Here is a 15,612-nt window from a genome sequence, read left to right as displayed (position 1 = left end):
TAAAGATATAGATATATGTCCACTGTCTACTGCATATCCATCTTTAATTTTTTTTAATAAATCACGTGATTCAGTCGGAAAATGCAGGTATTTTTTTCGTAATATAATCAAGTTCATCATCATCATCATAATTTAAAAGCATGGCTCTTATCGGTGGAGTATGCGCCAGTTTTCGCGGTCCACGCTCAGGTTCTTTAGGCCCCTGGATCAAGTTCATAGGTAGACTGAATCTTACGGAGTTTTCTGGTATTCAAAATAAAAGTTGGACGGTTAATAAGGGAGCGCATGCGATCATCGATAGACAAGGGGCACACAATAAACATTCAGGGGACAAGCTATTTACTGGATCCCGCCGCCGTCTGTGAGTTGCCGACTGTGTGTCAGCTGCCGCCACCTACGCACGGGTTTTCTCTTCAAAACACTTTCGAGTATCTGCTTCCGGTACTATTTCATGAGGTAGTGTGCCTAAAGTCGAAGATTCATTCACTGTATTTGGACGGCATAGATGACACTGTACGGCTCCGTACATTATGCCGTAACTCTGCTTGTCAAATGTTGACGTTTGACATTTCGTTTACGACACTATTTTTTTTGCACTTCTCTGAGTTCAGGCTATATGAATAATATTCTAAAGCAAAATCGGTAGGCTTGTGAATCACAAACAGGCAAATGTGAGTTTACAATGAATTATTAATACTCGTACTATGAAATGTGGGTCATTATTCATTCTTGTGGCTCACAGTTAAAAGAGCCGCAAGAAGTTTTATGAATTTTTGCTTACAATTTTGATCAGTGATCGATTAGTTTATGCCTTATACAGTAATGAATAAATCACTGAATGGAGCCAAGGCAAGAAGTATGAGGTAGGTACCCCTATGAGGGGCAGAGTGACAGTGGTGGTTTACCTTCGAAGGCCTGGTTGTGGTGCATGTGATGGTTGAGGCCGAGCGGCGGCTGCAGGTCCGCGCCCTCCAGCGCCGCCACCACGCACTGGAACACACACACAACATTATTGCATTATATATTATGCTATTTATGGAAGCGCTGGTGGCCTAGCGGTAAAACCGTGCGACTTTCAATTCGGAGGTCGCGGGTTCAAACCACAGCTCGTACCAATGAGTTTTTCGGTTTTTATTTGATACACATGCCGGTCGCTTTTCGGTGAAGGAAAACATCGTGAGGAAACCGGACTAATCCCAATAAGGGCTTAGGTTACCCTCTGGTTTAGAAGGTAAGATGGCAGTCGCTTTCGTAAAAACTAGTGTCTATGCCAATTCTCGGGATTAGTTGCAAAGCGGACCCGAGGCTCCCATGAGTCTTGGCAATAAGCCGGGATAACGCAAGGAAGATGATGATATTATGCTATTTATTAATCAACTTTTTCTCGTTGACATGGTTCTGTTTGAGTCACTCTTAAAACCCTGGGTTTATGGTATTTAAATTAACGTTATTGTGATAATTATAAGTCCTTTTGTTTAACTCTATCCTCTCTCGAGTCACCGGTCGTACCTGGTGGATGCAGATGTACTGTTGCTCCGTCTGCACCATCCAGACGCGCTCGCGGCGCATGGCGTAGACCATGCCGAAGATGTCCAGCGTGTCGGCGCGCGCGGCCAGCTGCTGCAGCGCGCGGTCCAGCGTGATGAACGTGCCCGAGCGGCCCACGCCGGCCGAGCAGTGCACCACCACGGGCCGCGCGTCCGGCGGACACCGCTCGCGGAACGCCCGCACGAACCTGCTCACATACGGGGCGTGTTACACTCCCACGTTATTTGCATTAGTTTGGGAGTGACAATTCATACCATATCCAAGCGTTTCTTTTATGTTTTGCCATTTTTATATATTGTGACCTTTTTGTGTTATTTCTAGTCAGGATCGCGAGCCCTTTTCATCCTTATAGGAGAAAAAAAAGTGTCCTAAAATTTCCATACATTTTTCAAACTTTCCTTTTTGTTACCGCCATACAAAGTATATGGGGAACACAATAAGAAAAAAACTCAGTTTTCCCATTTCACAGTTCATCCCATTAGGATCGAAAGAGCTCGTGATTCTGAGTAGAAATAACACAAAGGTGGCAAAAAAGGTCACAATATATAAAAATGGCAAAAAATAAAAGAAACGCTCATCCCATAGGAGCGCCATTCTTGACGTATTGGCATGAAAATGTAGCGATGTCCAATTGTACCTGGCCAGCGTGGTGGGCGGGTCGGGCACGCCGAAGTCGGGCCACGTGGTGAAGTGGAAGTGCTTGACGACGCGCTGCTCGGCGCCGCGCGAGGCCAGCAGCTCAGTGATCGTCCAGTCGGGGAAGCGCGACTCGTTGAGCGCGGTCACGGCGATGTCGCCGTAGTACACCGGCCGGGTGTCGTACGGCCAGTAGCGGTCGCATTTCTCGCGGCCCTGCGGACGAAACACGTCAAAGAGTGGAGATTTATGCAATATGTGGGAGACCAAGCTTTGCTCGCAAAACATATTAAAACTAAAAAATGCACGTTTTCCCAGAGATAAGACCTAGCTAGACCGATTTATCGCCCCCGAAAATCCCCATATAGCAAATTTCATCGAAATCGTTAGAGCCGTTTCCGAGATCCCTGAAATATATATATAAATAAACAAGAATTGCTCGTTTAAAGATTAGAGGTGTTCTTTTGAAAGTGATGGGTACGTGACGCTATTCTTTTAATACTCCAGACGTGCTAGCACGAGTTGCATTCTCGCGTGCGTCTTCAAGTATGGACTCGCGTGCGAGAACGTAACTCATGCTAGCCGGTTTGGTAAAGTAAAAAAAAACGGCAATTAGTATGGCAAAATTACGTAATAACTTCCGCGATAACGTATGCGGAGTGAAATTTGGACAAAGTTCAATATTGTTTTAAATAGAAAAACACCATTCTTTTTTAAAATAATTATGTTCTTATAATAATGTATATATCAAGGCTTAATGTAAAAAATAGTTTACTCGCATGCGAGATGCTTTACGGCAGTTCTGTGGTACTTTGTCCATCGCTGTCGAAAACACAGATATCGGCATTTTATTCAGCTCCGATTTTATATTTCGAATCAAACTCTATACATTTTTGGGACGAAAATTATTGCAATATACTCGCCTCTTTAGATTTGCCCAAAAATCTTCTATAGGGCGAAGTTGCAGAACATTAGGTGGATTTGATGTCTTCGGTACGTATGGGATGTTTAACTCCGCCATTTTGCTAAGGGTTTTTTTGGAATAATGGCTTGAGGCTAAGTCTGGCCAAAACACTACATTTTCTCCTCTATGACTCGCATTTATGAAATCCCGCACTAATGGCAAACAACGCTCTATGTAGCGGTCGGCGTTCACAGCTAAACCTGACTCAAAGAATACAGGGTTAGATATTCCGCGTCGACTGATGGCAAGCCATAGCAAAACTTTTTTAGGAAATTTTGTATGCTCAACATATTTCACGTTCTCATCGGTTGGACCATTGGTGTTCTCAAAATAGTAATTGCCTTGCCACTCGTTTCCATGTAACGTGAAATATGACTCGTCATCCATAACGCAAGTGACATTGTTTTTAGCGGAAAATATTTCTTTGACTAATTTACGCAGCCGTACTTTCTGAGTGATTTCTTGGTTTTCAGAGACAGTGGGCTTAACTTTTCTACATCGCTTATCGATGCCCATGTCTTTAAGATATTTTTTAACAGTTTTGCAGTCAGTTTTTAATTTTCTTCCGAGCTCTCTATAAGATTTTGCGACACGGCCGGCCGTAATTTTCTTTAATCGAGCTCTCTCAGAAACCTTGCTCAAGCTGGAATAGTTTCCAGAACCAGGCTTTCTAGCAGTGGTTTTCTTCAAGGCAAAGGACGCCAGAATATTGTAAATAGTGCTTCGACTCTCACCCATTTGCACAAAATGTTCCACCACCTTTGATTTCGTCCATAGGGGATGGCTACTATAGAAATTACATACTGTTTGACGACGGCGTTCTTGTTGATTTACCATAATTACAAAATTAAACACCCAATCTTTATGAGACTTCCCAAACTGATTGACAGATATATTGACTTTACATTGACAACACATATTTTTTACTTAGATTTTTGTGTTTTTATATTTTATATATACAAACTTTGTCCAAATTTCACTCCGCATACGTTATTCTATAAAATTATGCAAGTGAGTCATACATAGCCATTAGGTTCACGTCTCTCCTGTGGACAAACTCAAAGTTAAGGGCTATTAAACTTAATTCCATGGTTGAACCCTTATCCACGTAAATGGGTAAGTACTGCTTTTTTATTAACCTCACTTTGATGCTCTGAACTGTTCAAAATGTAAGGACAGAAAAATTGGTCAGATAAGGTATAAAGTCAATTGAAGGTGCCCTGCGTCACTATGCACTCGCGTGTTGTGACTAGTGTTTACCTTCTCTACACATCTGGTCAGCATGACGATGGCGCGCGAGCCGGACTCCCACACCATGTGCCTGAAGTCGTCGCGCGTGCAGTGCAGCGGGCCCTGCGTCACTATGCACTCGCGTGTTGTGACTAGTGTTTACCTTCTCTACACATCTGGTCAGCATGACGATGGCGCGCGAGCCGGACTCCCACACCATGTGCCTGAAGTCGTCGCGCGTGTAGTGCAGCGGGCCCTGCGTCACTATGCACTCGCGTGTTGTGACTAGTGTTTACCTTCTCTACACATCTGGTCAGCATGACGATGGCGCGTGAGCCGGACTCCCACACCATGTGCCTGAAGTCGTCGCGCGTGCAGTGCAGCGGGCCCTGCGTCACTATGCACTCGCGTGTTGTGACTAGTGTTTACCTTCTCTACACATCTAGTCAGCATGACGATGGCGCGTGAGCCGGACTCCCACACCATGTGCCTGAAGTCGTCGCGCGTGCAGTGCAGCGGGCCCTGCGTCACTATGCACTCGCGTGTTGTGACTAGTGTTTACCTTCTCTACACATCTGGTCAGCATGACGATGGCGCGTGAGCCGGACTCCCACACCATGTGCCTGAAGTCGTCGCGCGTGCAGTGCAGCGGGCCCTGCGTCACTATGAACTCGCGTGGTGGGACTAGTGTTTACCTTCTCCACACATCTGGTGAGCATGACGATGGCGCGCGAGCCGGACTCCCACACCATGCGCCAGAAGTCGTCGCGCGTGCAGTGCAGCGGGCCCTGCGTCACTATGAACTCGCGCGGGCTTGAATGACCTGTGGATAACATGAACTTTATAAGATTTTTCCACCGTTAACAAAAAATAAAATGCGGACCGTAGGTGTAGGAAAAAATAGTTAAATAATAACTAAACAATCCATATATCAATGTAAATTGCTATTATCTCTAACTATTTGTTAGTACTTACCTATAGAATCACCTTTCGTAATTATTTTTCTGCATGTATTTAACATCGTACGTAGTCGTAATATTGTGATTTTACGTAATTTCGATGGAAAAATCCTAAACGTAGGTGCAATATTTACTCATATGACGTGACGTGACAGAGCGCGCGCTATGTCTATGTCACTCTATGTGCCGCTTAAATTTGCGGTGCATGCGTCTAATTTATTTCCGCAAATTTGTACGTTTCGGGGCTACAATAGAAACGAAAGTTATTATAAAAAAAAAACTCGAAGGGTAGGATAACATTCGTCATCTCCATATAATTTATAGCCTAAAAACGCCAAATCTCGCCAAATTGAATTGAATTTACTCGTGTCATCCTACTCGTACCCTTCGAATTCGAAAAATATTATAGATAATTAGATACATCACAATGTCACGGCAAATAAAATCGATATCTATCAAAAATTGAAGCATATTTTGTATAGTGAACGCACCCGGCACGTAGTTGGCGTTGATGTAGTCGGAGCCCTCCTCGTCGTCGACGGGCTGCAGCTTGTAGTTAGCGCGAGTGGTCGTAGGGCAGGATGTTGGTGAACCGGTTCTTGGGCCGGTTCACCGGCAGGTCGGCCGCCGTGCACGGTTGCTCGCGCCCCACGTGCTTCAACTCCTCGAACTCTTCGCTGAACCTGTACTTGTGCATATGTATAGTGAACGCACCCGGCACGTAGTTGGCGTTGATGTAGTCGGAGCCCTCCTCGTCGTCGACGGGCTGCAGCTTGTAGCGCGAGTGGTCGTAGGGCAGGATGTTGGTGAACCGGTTCTTGGGCCGGTTCACCGGCAGGTCGGCCGCCGTGCAGGGCTGCTCGCGCCCCACGTGCTTCAACTCCTCGAACTCTTCGCTGAACCTGTACTTGTGCATATGTATAGTGAACGCACCCGGCACGTAGTTGGCGTTGATGTAGTCGGAGCCCTCCTCGTCGTCGACGGGCTGCAGCTTGTAGCGCGAGTGGTCGTAGGGCAGGATGTTGGTGAACCGGTTCTTGGGCCGGTTCACCGGCAGGTCGGCCGCCGTGCAGGGCTGCTCGCGCCCCACGTGCTTCAACTCCTCGAACTCTTCGCTGAACCTGTACTTGTGCATATGTATAGTGAACGCACCCGGCACGTAGTTGGCGTTGATGTAGTCGGAGCCCTCCTCGTCGTCGACGGGCTGCAGCTTGTAGCGCGAGTGGTCGTAGGGCAGGATGTTGGTGAACCGGTTCTTGGGCCGGTTCACCGGCAGGTCGGCCGCCGTGCAGGGCTGCTCGCGCCCCACGTGCTTCAACTCTTCGAACTCTTCGCTGAACCTGTGCGTGCAAATGTTATGTTTAGACAGAGAAATATAATAAGACCACTCCATACATCGGTTTTGGTGCTACATCTATTGTCAGTATTGTCACTTGACACTGACAGTACTACTACTGCTACTTAGCAGTGCTGATAATTCCACTATTCGATGCTAGATGTCGACTATGAAAATATTAGTCTTTTTGGTACAAAAACTGATGTATGGAGTGAACAATCTATGTATTTTTTTTCCTGAAAACCACACATAGGTTTATTTTTAGTGTACCGCACAAAAGTTTGTTCGCGGTATACTTATGGGATCACTTGGGTCTTGGAAATCAGTTAATTTTTTTTCTTGTAGAATGATGCCCCGTGAATCATTACTGAGTTAAGGTCAGGTAGGGTAAGGGAATCATACTTTATTTTTCTCGGGATAAGAGAAATCACATGAGAAAAGTACTTATACGTAAATATTTTTAAGTTAATTTGATTTATGAAGTAGATTTATTTTTAGTATTATTATTTAAATTATTTTTTAATTTTAATCTTTAAGTATATCTATAAGTATAACTATCTATTTTCCCTACAAGTGTCCATCTTCCCCCATAGTTCTACTTCCTCACCTGGCCAATATCCTAAACGAGTAACGTATTGTGAAATATGTTTGGTGACTTTGGCTTGTCTTGTATGATCCATCTTGTAGTCGAGGTGAGCCGATATGGACGCAATGCTTACTTAATGCTTGCTTATTTGTTTGTGCTTACGAATAAATCTATTCTATTCTATTCAATGGACGGGTAAGGTTAAAGTCGCAGAGGGTGGTCGGAGGGGTGGTTTAGAAAAAAATATATGAATGTCTGAACGAGTCCCGAAATCGCAAAATATTCTTGAAGATTTCTATGGACTAAAAACTCTAAATAATTTAATTTGTAATCGCAGATCGTTTCAAATATAATCCAAATTCAACAAAAAATATAAAGGTAGACCTAAAGTCGGAGTCGGCAGACATGAGCCGGTAGTGGTCGACGAAGTCCGCGACGGGCACGGGGCGGGCGGTGCGCGGGGCGGGCCCGGCGGGCGGCGCGGGCGCGGCGCGGGGGCGGCGCCGGCGCAGCGCCGCCCACGCCGCGCCCGCGCCCGCCACGCACGCCGCACCCGCGCACACGCCGATGATCCACGCCGTGTTGTCCACCTCTGCAACACCACGTACACACACACTTTACATTTCCATATTTTAGGGATACCTATAAGTAGTTCGTTTTTTTTAAAGCCTACGCGATCTTAACGTGTCTTTTAATTGAAAAACGGTTTTTAAAAATCAGTAACTATTACTTATGAAAGCAAAAGAATGTAAATTATTGTATATGATTAATAATTGTTACATATTTGCCGTGGCTTATTTTTCAAAAGTGTTTTTCAATAAAAATACACGTCAAGATTGTTTACTTTTTTTCTAATGCTAAAAAACCGAACTATAGTCTACACGCAGACATGGGTATTGTATATAAAAAAGTATCTAATACTTCTGCAATATCTTTTTATAGTTACATATACTGATTTATCTACACAGTTCTATACTATCTACAATAAATATGATGTGTCCAGGTACCGCATGTTACGACCGCCATTGCGGCATGGACCACAGTGTTTGCCATTGATATTTCAATTCGAATACGTCATTATAAAATCGAATTTGATGTTATTGTTAAGTACTCAATAATAATATTTTCACAAATAAGAAACTAGCTCTAACAAAACAATTTATATTTATGCTGGCCGTAATTTGCGGTTTTCTTATATGTATTATGTGTTCCGTTCCACGTCGGATATCTTCATTGAGAGAGCAACGCGATCGTTGACCGATAGATGCCGCTAGCGTCTATGTAGTTGCTCCGCCCCACGCCGTGACGTAGTTCCGCTTCCTCCCTGCCAACCATTGCTCGCTTCACGCTGCTCGCCGCCACCATGACATTGTTTCGTCGACCGTCTGACCGATGGTCCGCAAATTTTTTTTTGCGTATATTTTTGCAGCATGGTGCTTTAACATTTCCGATCCAAAGCTCGGTCGATTAAATAGTGAGATATAGCAGAGATCGCTACTATTAGTCCTTTGGCGGTCTCGCGATCGAAGTCATCGAACGGTGCTTTTCGATTCTACCCACTTTTTTTCTTGCTAAATTAATTTTCACATTCCATGCTGCTAAAATCGTTACCGTTAACTCGCATTTTCGAGATCGAAGTAGGAAGTGCGTCAGTGGTTTTCGTTAACAAGTGGTAACGCAAGTCGCTCCGCATCGGAGAGGGAACGTGCGGTCATCGTGCCGGCGGCGGCGGGGGCGGCGCCCGGGCGGCGCGGAGGCGGACAGCCTGCGCGCGCCGCTGCCGGGTGCCGCGCCGCTGCCGGGTGCCGCGCTTCGCCGATAAGGAGGTTTGGATTGTCACGAACCATCCGGTGAGCCAGTTTAATGATATTCTAGTTTTATTGGTGTTCAGAAGTTACTTCGACACTAAAAGACGGTTCTCGGGCAGGTCGTATTAACCTGGGAGTACCTCGTGTCGTTAGTTGCGACGCGACAGGGGCTCAGGGGAGGTCAGCCCCCGCGCGCCGGCGCCGTCGACTTTCTTCTGCTGTCGTCCAAGGTGACTCCGAGACGCCGCGACGCTGCGGGCCGGAGCCCGAGGTGTCGCGGTGCGGGGTCCGCGGGACGCCCAACTAGCAAAATAGTCGTATAAGAATTGATTTACTCAGCCTGTAATCGTATAACAGCCGAGTTACGGTTGTTGAAGCACCAATATATCGTATAATAGCGATTAACTCGACTATTTAGCAATTTTCGCTAATTAGTGCTATAATCATGTCGTATAAACGTTTATAGCACTATCTTTTAGCACTTTTATTCCACCTTTTAATAAATGCTGAGTTAGCGCTACTAAATCACTTTTATTCAGCATAATTGTTCTATTAAAATCATATAACAGCTATAGATTAGCTAATTGTCTGAATAAGGCGCTTTAATACAACTGTTACTTAACTCTCTTCTCTGTTGCTATAAAAGCCTATTAAAAGCAATCAAATAACCATTTGGCAACAATGCTGCTGTAACAGCGCGCTTATATCATAATTCGGGTAATGGGGTTCAAACCGCTGTTATAGGAGCTGAAGTGTATTTACAGGTTTTATTCAAAATGTATTCAGCTTAGAGTACTTTTAAAGAGTTTTGAACTACATTAACAGCACAAGTCAGCCATGTTGACGTTTCAATATAGTCCGGTGGCCAACTGCATGAAACCCTACCTGACAAAAAAATAGAATAATCCTACTCTGTAGGGGTAGCTGACTTTTAGTAGCATCAACTGTTCTTGGTCGGCCGCGGCTTAATTTGGAAAATTTTGCGCTAATGGCAAAATAGTGGCACAAAAATTCATAAAAAAAACCCCATCGTATAATAGAATGAAACTTGCATGGTAGGATAGCTGCCTTTGAGGACAGCAAAACAAAACTGGTCAGCTACATCCTGTGTTGGCAGGTTCTTGTGTCCGACCGAATTTGTGGTACCACGTGACAGCTACAATTTACCTCATCGAAAAATAGAATCAAAACAACTGATTGTAATACCTACATTAAATTTGTTGACATATGTCTTGGTCGGCCTCACCTTAGCCTGACAGCGTTTTCAGTCCGTCCGCATTAAAAAAAAAGTCAATGGCAGCTATCCTACCATACAAGTGACATTCTATTTTTCGATGAGGTAAATTGTAGCTCACTTGGTACCACAAATTCGGTCGGACACAGGAACCTGCCAACACAGGATGTAGCTGACCACTTTTGTTTTTTTGATGAATATTTGTACCACTTTTTTGCCATTTGCGCAAAATTTGCCAAGTTAAGCCACGGCCGACCAAGAGCAGTTGAAGCTGCTAAAAGTCAGCTACCCCTACAGAGTAGGATTTTTAAATTTTTTTATCAGGTAGGGTTTCATGCAGTCGGCCATCGGACTATAAATCCATAAACATGGCGACATCATGTGCTATAAGTGTAGCAGTAAACGCAGTTACTCGACTTATAGTCGAATTAATGAGATATAACAGAAACTAGATCGTGTAAGCAAATTTTTACTTATTTTTATTAATATTTTTTTATTGAAATTTAAGAAAATAGGCGGCCCATGAATATATATGAACCAGTGCCTTTGGTTTTATCAATAAAGTATTTTTCGCGCTGGGTTTTACTGTATTACGTGTACTTACAGACAATAAAAACTTATGTACACAATCACGGTAAAAATAAATGTCATGGATGACAGCAGTAAAAAATGCTTAAGTACCTTTTTGTTTTATTAGACACGTGAAGACGATTAGGCCTCAAACTTAATAAAATAATTGAAATATAATCGCTTACCTGAGATCGTTTTTAGCACATATTAGTTGAATAAAAGCATTTACTGCACTCTTATACATTTAAAATGCCGAGTAAAAGCAATCCGGCTACCTTTACGAAACATTTTTGCTGAGAAAAAGCAGTGCGGCTGCTTCTATAGAACACTTTTACTGAGTAATCGTAAATTGCTAATGTTTATAGAACAAATAGTCGAGTAAAAGCACTATCGTTGCTATTAAAACACTAGAAGTGCTTTTATCCACTTTTACTCAACTCTTACAGCATCGATTTGCTTCTTATACAGCGCTTACTCGATTTTTATAACACTTTTAGTCTGTATAAGTGCGCCTTTTCGCGTTGAGTAAACGCTTACAGGACTTTTACTCGACTGTTTTTACACCGTTTATAGCACCAAAAAGCGAAAATAAAAACGTGCTCTCAACTTTTATAGCACATAGATTTGCTAGTTGGGCGCCCACTCCTGTTGCGGACGCTTCCAGTCTGCGAGAGCAGTCGCGGTGCGAATGCTTCCAGTCCGCGAGAGCAGTCGCGGTGCGGACGCTTCCAGTCCGCGCCCGCTCCTGTTGCTGCAGTCGCGGTGCGGACGCTAGTCCGCGGGACTCCGAGAGACGTCACACGCCCGCTCCTGTGGCTGCGGGCGCTTCCAGTCCGCGGGACTCCGAGAGACGTCACACGCCCGCGCCTGTGGCTGCGGGCGCTTCCAGTCCCCGGGACTCCGAGAGACGTCACACGCCCGCTCCTGTGGCTGCGGGCGCTTCCAGTCCGCGGGACTCCGAGAGACGTCACACGCCCGCTCCTGTGGCTGCGGGCGCTTCCGGTCCCCGGGACTCCGAGAGACGTCACACGCCCGCTCCTGTGGCTGCGGGCGCTTCCAGTCCGCGGGACTCCGAGAGACGTCACACGCCCGCTCCTGTGGCTGCGGGCGCTTCCAGTCCGCGGGACTCCGAGAGACGTCACACGCCCGCTCCTGTTGCTGCGCTTCTGCGTCCCGACTGCTCGAGTTACGTGGAAGCAGAAACGCATCGCCGCGTTGGCTGCCGTCCGTCATGACGTCGCTGGTGACCTACGCGCCGGTGGTGGCCACCACGATGGCGCCGCCGAGGGCAGCAGTGTCGCCGTGATGATAAGTGCTACGAGCCAGCCATCGGCCCGGCGCCTATCGAGCTGGCCGCCACGACGGCGCCTCTCGCCTCACGCACCTGAGCCTGGCTACGGTGGCCGACGCACCAGTGCCTCCCGAGCTGGCCGCCACAATGGCGCCACTCGCATCACGCACCGACGCCTTCCAAGCCGGCGGCGGCGGCCGCCACAACGGCGCCGCCCGCCACGATGGCACCACCGCCTTGCGCACTTGCGCCTCGATCTGGCCGCCACGATGGCGCCTCTCGCCTCACACCAGTGCCTCCCGAGCCAGGCGGCGGCCGCCTCACGCACCGGTGCCTCCCGAACCGGCGGCGGGGGCCGCCACGATGGAGCCGCCCGCCTTACGCGACAGCGCCTCTAGAGCGGGCCGCCACGACGGGTCCTCGCCTCACGCACCAGCGCCTCCCGAACCAGTGGCGGCCGCCATGATAGCGCCGCCCGGCCTCACGCACCGGTGCCTCCCGAGCCGGCCGCCACGATGGCGCCTCTAGCTTCACGCACCGGCGCCTCCTGAGCGGCGGCGGTTGCCATGATGGCACCGACAATCACGTCGATGCTGTCCACCGATGCTGCAACCACGACGATCGTCCCTTGCAATGACGCCCATGTTCTGCTCGCAAGAATACCACCGCGAACTTACCTGCCGCCGATGCTGCCCACCAAGCTGCGCTGGGCGCCACAGTATCAGTTTTGTCCTGTCCACATGGTCCCATTGAGGTACGCAGGCGCCTATAGCTATGGTGCCACAGCACGAACAGACCGCTAAGCTCTTGTTTTCGGTTAAGGAATCCTCCGGCGACGGCAGAAAAGGTCGTAAGGAGCTTCGTCCTGCGTGGCTCGACTGCCCGGAGTTGAAAGCGGTAAGATATGTCGATACTCAGAGGAAAATACGTCGCGTTCCCGGGCTTCATAAAGGTGCTGATCGACGAGGAGCCGTGCCGCTTCGAGGTTCCTACGACTTCTCGAGGCCATGGAGTGATCCAACCGGAGAACATCTAGCGACAAGGCCCTGTGCGACCGCTCAAAACCGAGGTGAAAGGCATCGAAAAGGTCTGCAAACTTCACAAAATTATCTTTGCTTGCCCGCGCTCTCCAGCTTAAGTTCCGTCTTACAAAGTCTTTCTCGTGCGCCAAGCCCATAATAAACAAAATGGGATAAATAAACCCGCTGCGCCTGAACAAGCTTGAGTTTCCGGTGCTAAGAGAAAGGGGCCAGGAGGACTCCAACAGTTTACATCTGTCTGTCTTCGACTTTATCGAAACAGTTTTGTTACGCAAGCGCCAAAATCGATTTTAGACTTGATTTCATTAGTTCGATTTCCTTAAAAGCATGCGACCATACCCCTATACTAGCTCGATATAGGGTGTTTTTTCGGATAAAGCGAATTAGACTATCACGCTCCTAGACATCACGTGGGACACGCGGCACAACACCCCGATTGAAAGTTTTATTTTTCGCGACATACAGGCCTGCCTTGCTGCCGAGTTTCTCGCAGAAATGAGACTCAACGCCTCCTGTTCAGTCTCAAACTCGCAAACTTTAGTTCATGGAGGAAGGTGACACCTTCGCAGTCCTCAGCAACGCGAAGCCTCGCGCCACTTCCTCCCTCATCTTATGCAAGCAGTCCGTTACAATCTCCAATATTGGTAGACAATGTACGAGGTAAGACCCTTTCAGTGAAGAGTAACCGTTAACGGGCCACATCTGCAGCGCTGACGACAGAAGTGTAAACATACAACCGCACCACTACAGTATACATAAAACGACGGCGACACTACATCCCCTCCGTTACCACGCCTGTCGCAAAAACTGCTGATGCCAGCAGATCGTCTACAGGTCGCGCTGGTTCCTTGCTACTTACCAGGTCGGTACAACCCCCGAGGGCGACGGTTTATCAAGAAGTCACTGCGCGCCCGAGTGGCAGCTACGCCCAGAAGCCGCCGAGACTATCTTCGCCTGATAGGCGCCTTGTTGGCCAGCCTCCGCTTTCGAGAGTCTTCGCACTATGTCACGGTATTTCTTAACATACTCTGAACTGCTACCACGTCGCGTCTGGCAGCTGCCGGTGATACGACTTGGTATGGATGTCTCCACCTCCCAGCCTAATCTGTTTACTGTGACGGCGTGATAAGGAGAGCCTTCACGCAGCTGTGGTAAGCTTGCAATTTACTGGCGGTCCTGTGAACACAGCATCAGACCGCCCTCTCTTACGAGTCAACGACCTTAAGAATGAGGCGTAGCTCCTGTCAGATAGGACGCTCCAACACCGAGCTGGCGAGATCAGGAGTGACGTCCGCTGTGATGTACCTACTGGCGTGACTGGCGCATGCATGCAACATGCCAAGGGCTAACGCTACGTAGCGAACGAGACGCAACTGTCACTGTCTCACTAATATGGAGAAACCTGGTATTCCCGGTTCCGGTACTATGTTTGTATTGAAAACCAGTAACGGGAGCTTTCCCTAGATCGTCCCCTTGTCTAGGCCGCCTGTACGCCCACAATGTAGAAATGGTCTTCATGGTGCATCAAAAATAAGATCGACTGCCAGGTACCTCTAATACCCAGTGAAGTAGCGAGCTATCTCAGACATCTATTTCTATTGTCCATGTTAGCTTTCAGAATGATACTTGTTAATAAGCCTGTAACAAGTGCTGTATGTGAACCACTATCGGACACTATGCCTTCTTCCAACGCCATTAATAGCTAGACCAGCGCCTCCCAAACCACCAGCTTGGGACGCGAGAAATCTACTTGCCCTAATTTGAATAGCCCTACAACGTTAGGTACGTTAGAAGAAGTACGATAGAAGAGCTGCCGCACATTTGCTGTTAGCATCAGACCGCAGGGTCAATGACCTTAGTCTACTACACTGTAGCCCGGGTAATTGCATAGTTAATTTTCACGCTATTATTTTGTGTCCGAAATTCGGCTCTAAACCAGATATTTAACGTGTCTTACCGACTTGACACTTAGAAGCTCCGGAATAATGTATAGACCCAGTAAGTAGGTAGTCTGGGTACGTCAGCTTGCGAGAATTACACAAATGTTAGGGGACACTGCGCTTATTTATTTCAGCCACAGTCTCATCTAAGCCGGCCTCGCCTACGATTGCTTTCGATCCACGATGTACTCAATAACTATATTGGCTGGAAAACTATCCACTTAGCGATATTTTGGCTTAAGTTAATTGGGATCATGACTCGCCGAGATTCTGCGGGTCGGATGCGATTTCGAATGAGAAATCTCTCAAACCAGTTTAACGTCAGATTCGAACCTGGGATTACAATTTAAATTCTCAATTTCCTGTAATGCATCATTATAACGAGTCACTGTGATTTCATGGGTTGCAATATGGCGTATATATTTATTCTTTCTCTGAGTTCTATGACAGTAGGTGTAGCCCTAACGCTT

At 47.0% G+C, this 15,612-nt stretch overlaps 1 protein-coding gene across 1 annotated transcript in view; it reads right to left on the bottom strand.

The window, feature by feature from the left end:
- LOC134789370 (tyrosine-protein phosphatase 10D-like) overlaps window positions 1-15,612 on the bottom strand; it is an 83,212-nt gene that overhangs the window by 5,863 nt on the left and 61,737 nt on the right. The window contains exons 22-27 of the mRNA XM_063760000.1: window positions 7,644-7,851; window positions 6,490-6,677; window positions 5,074-5,201; window positions 2,186-2,400; window positions 1,510-1,735; window positions 906-990 (exon numbers count right to left, since the gene is read on the bottom strand). Of these exons, the coding sequence (XP_063616070.1) occupies window positions 906-990; window positions 1,510-1,735; window positions 2,186-2,400; window positions 5,074-5,201; window positions 6,490-6,677; window positions 7,644-7,851 (1,050 nt within the window). The remainder of the gene's footprint in view (window positions 1-905; window positions 991-1,509; window positions 1,736-2,185; window positions 2,401-5,073; window positions 5,202-6,489; window positions 6,678-7,643; window positions 7,852-15,612) is intronic.

Source organism: Cydia splendana, chromosome 3, assembly GCF_910591565.1.
Source record: "Cydia splendana chromosome 3, ilCydSple1.2, whole genome shotgun sequence".
Lineage (NCBI taxonomy): Eukaryota > Metazoa > Arthropoda > Insecta > Lepidoptera > Tortricidae > Cydia > Cydia splendana.
The sequence above is the reverse complement of the archived record's forward strand: the minus strand, read 5'-3'. Positions and strand labels throughout refer to the sequence as shown.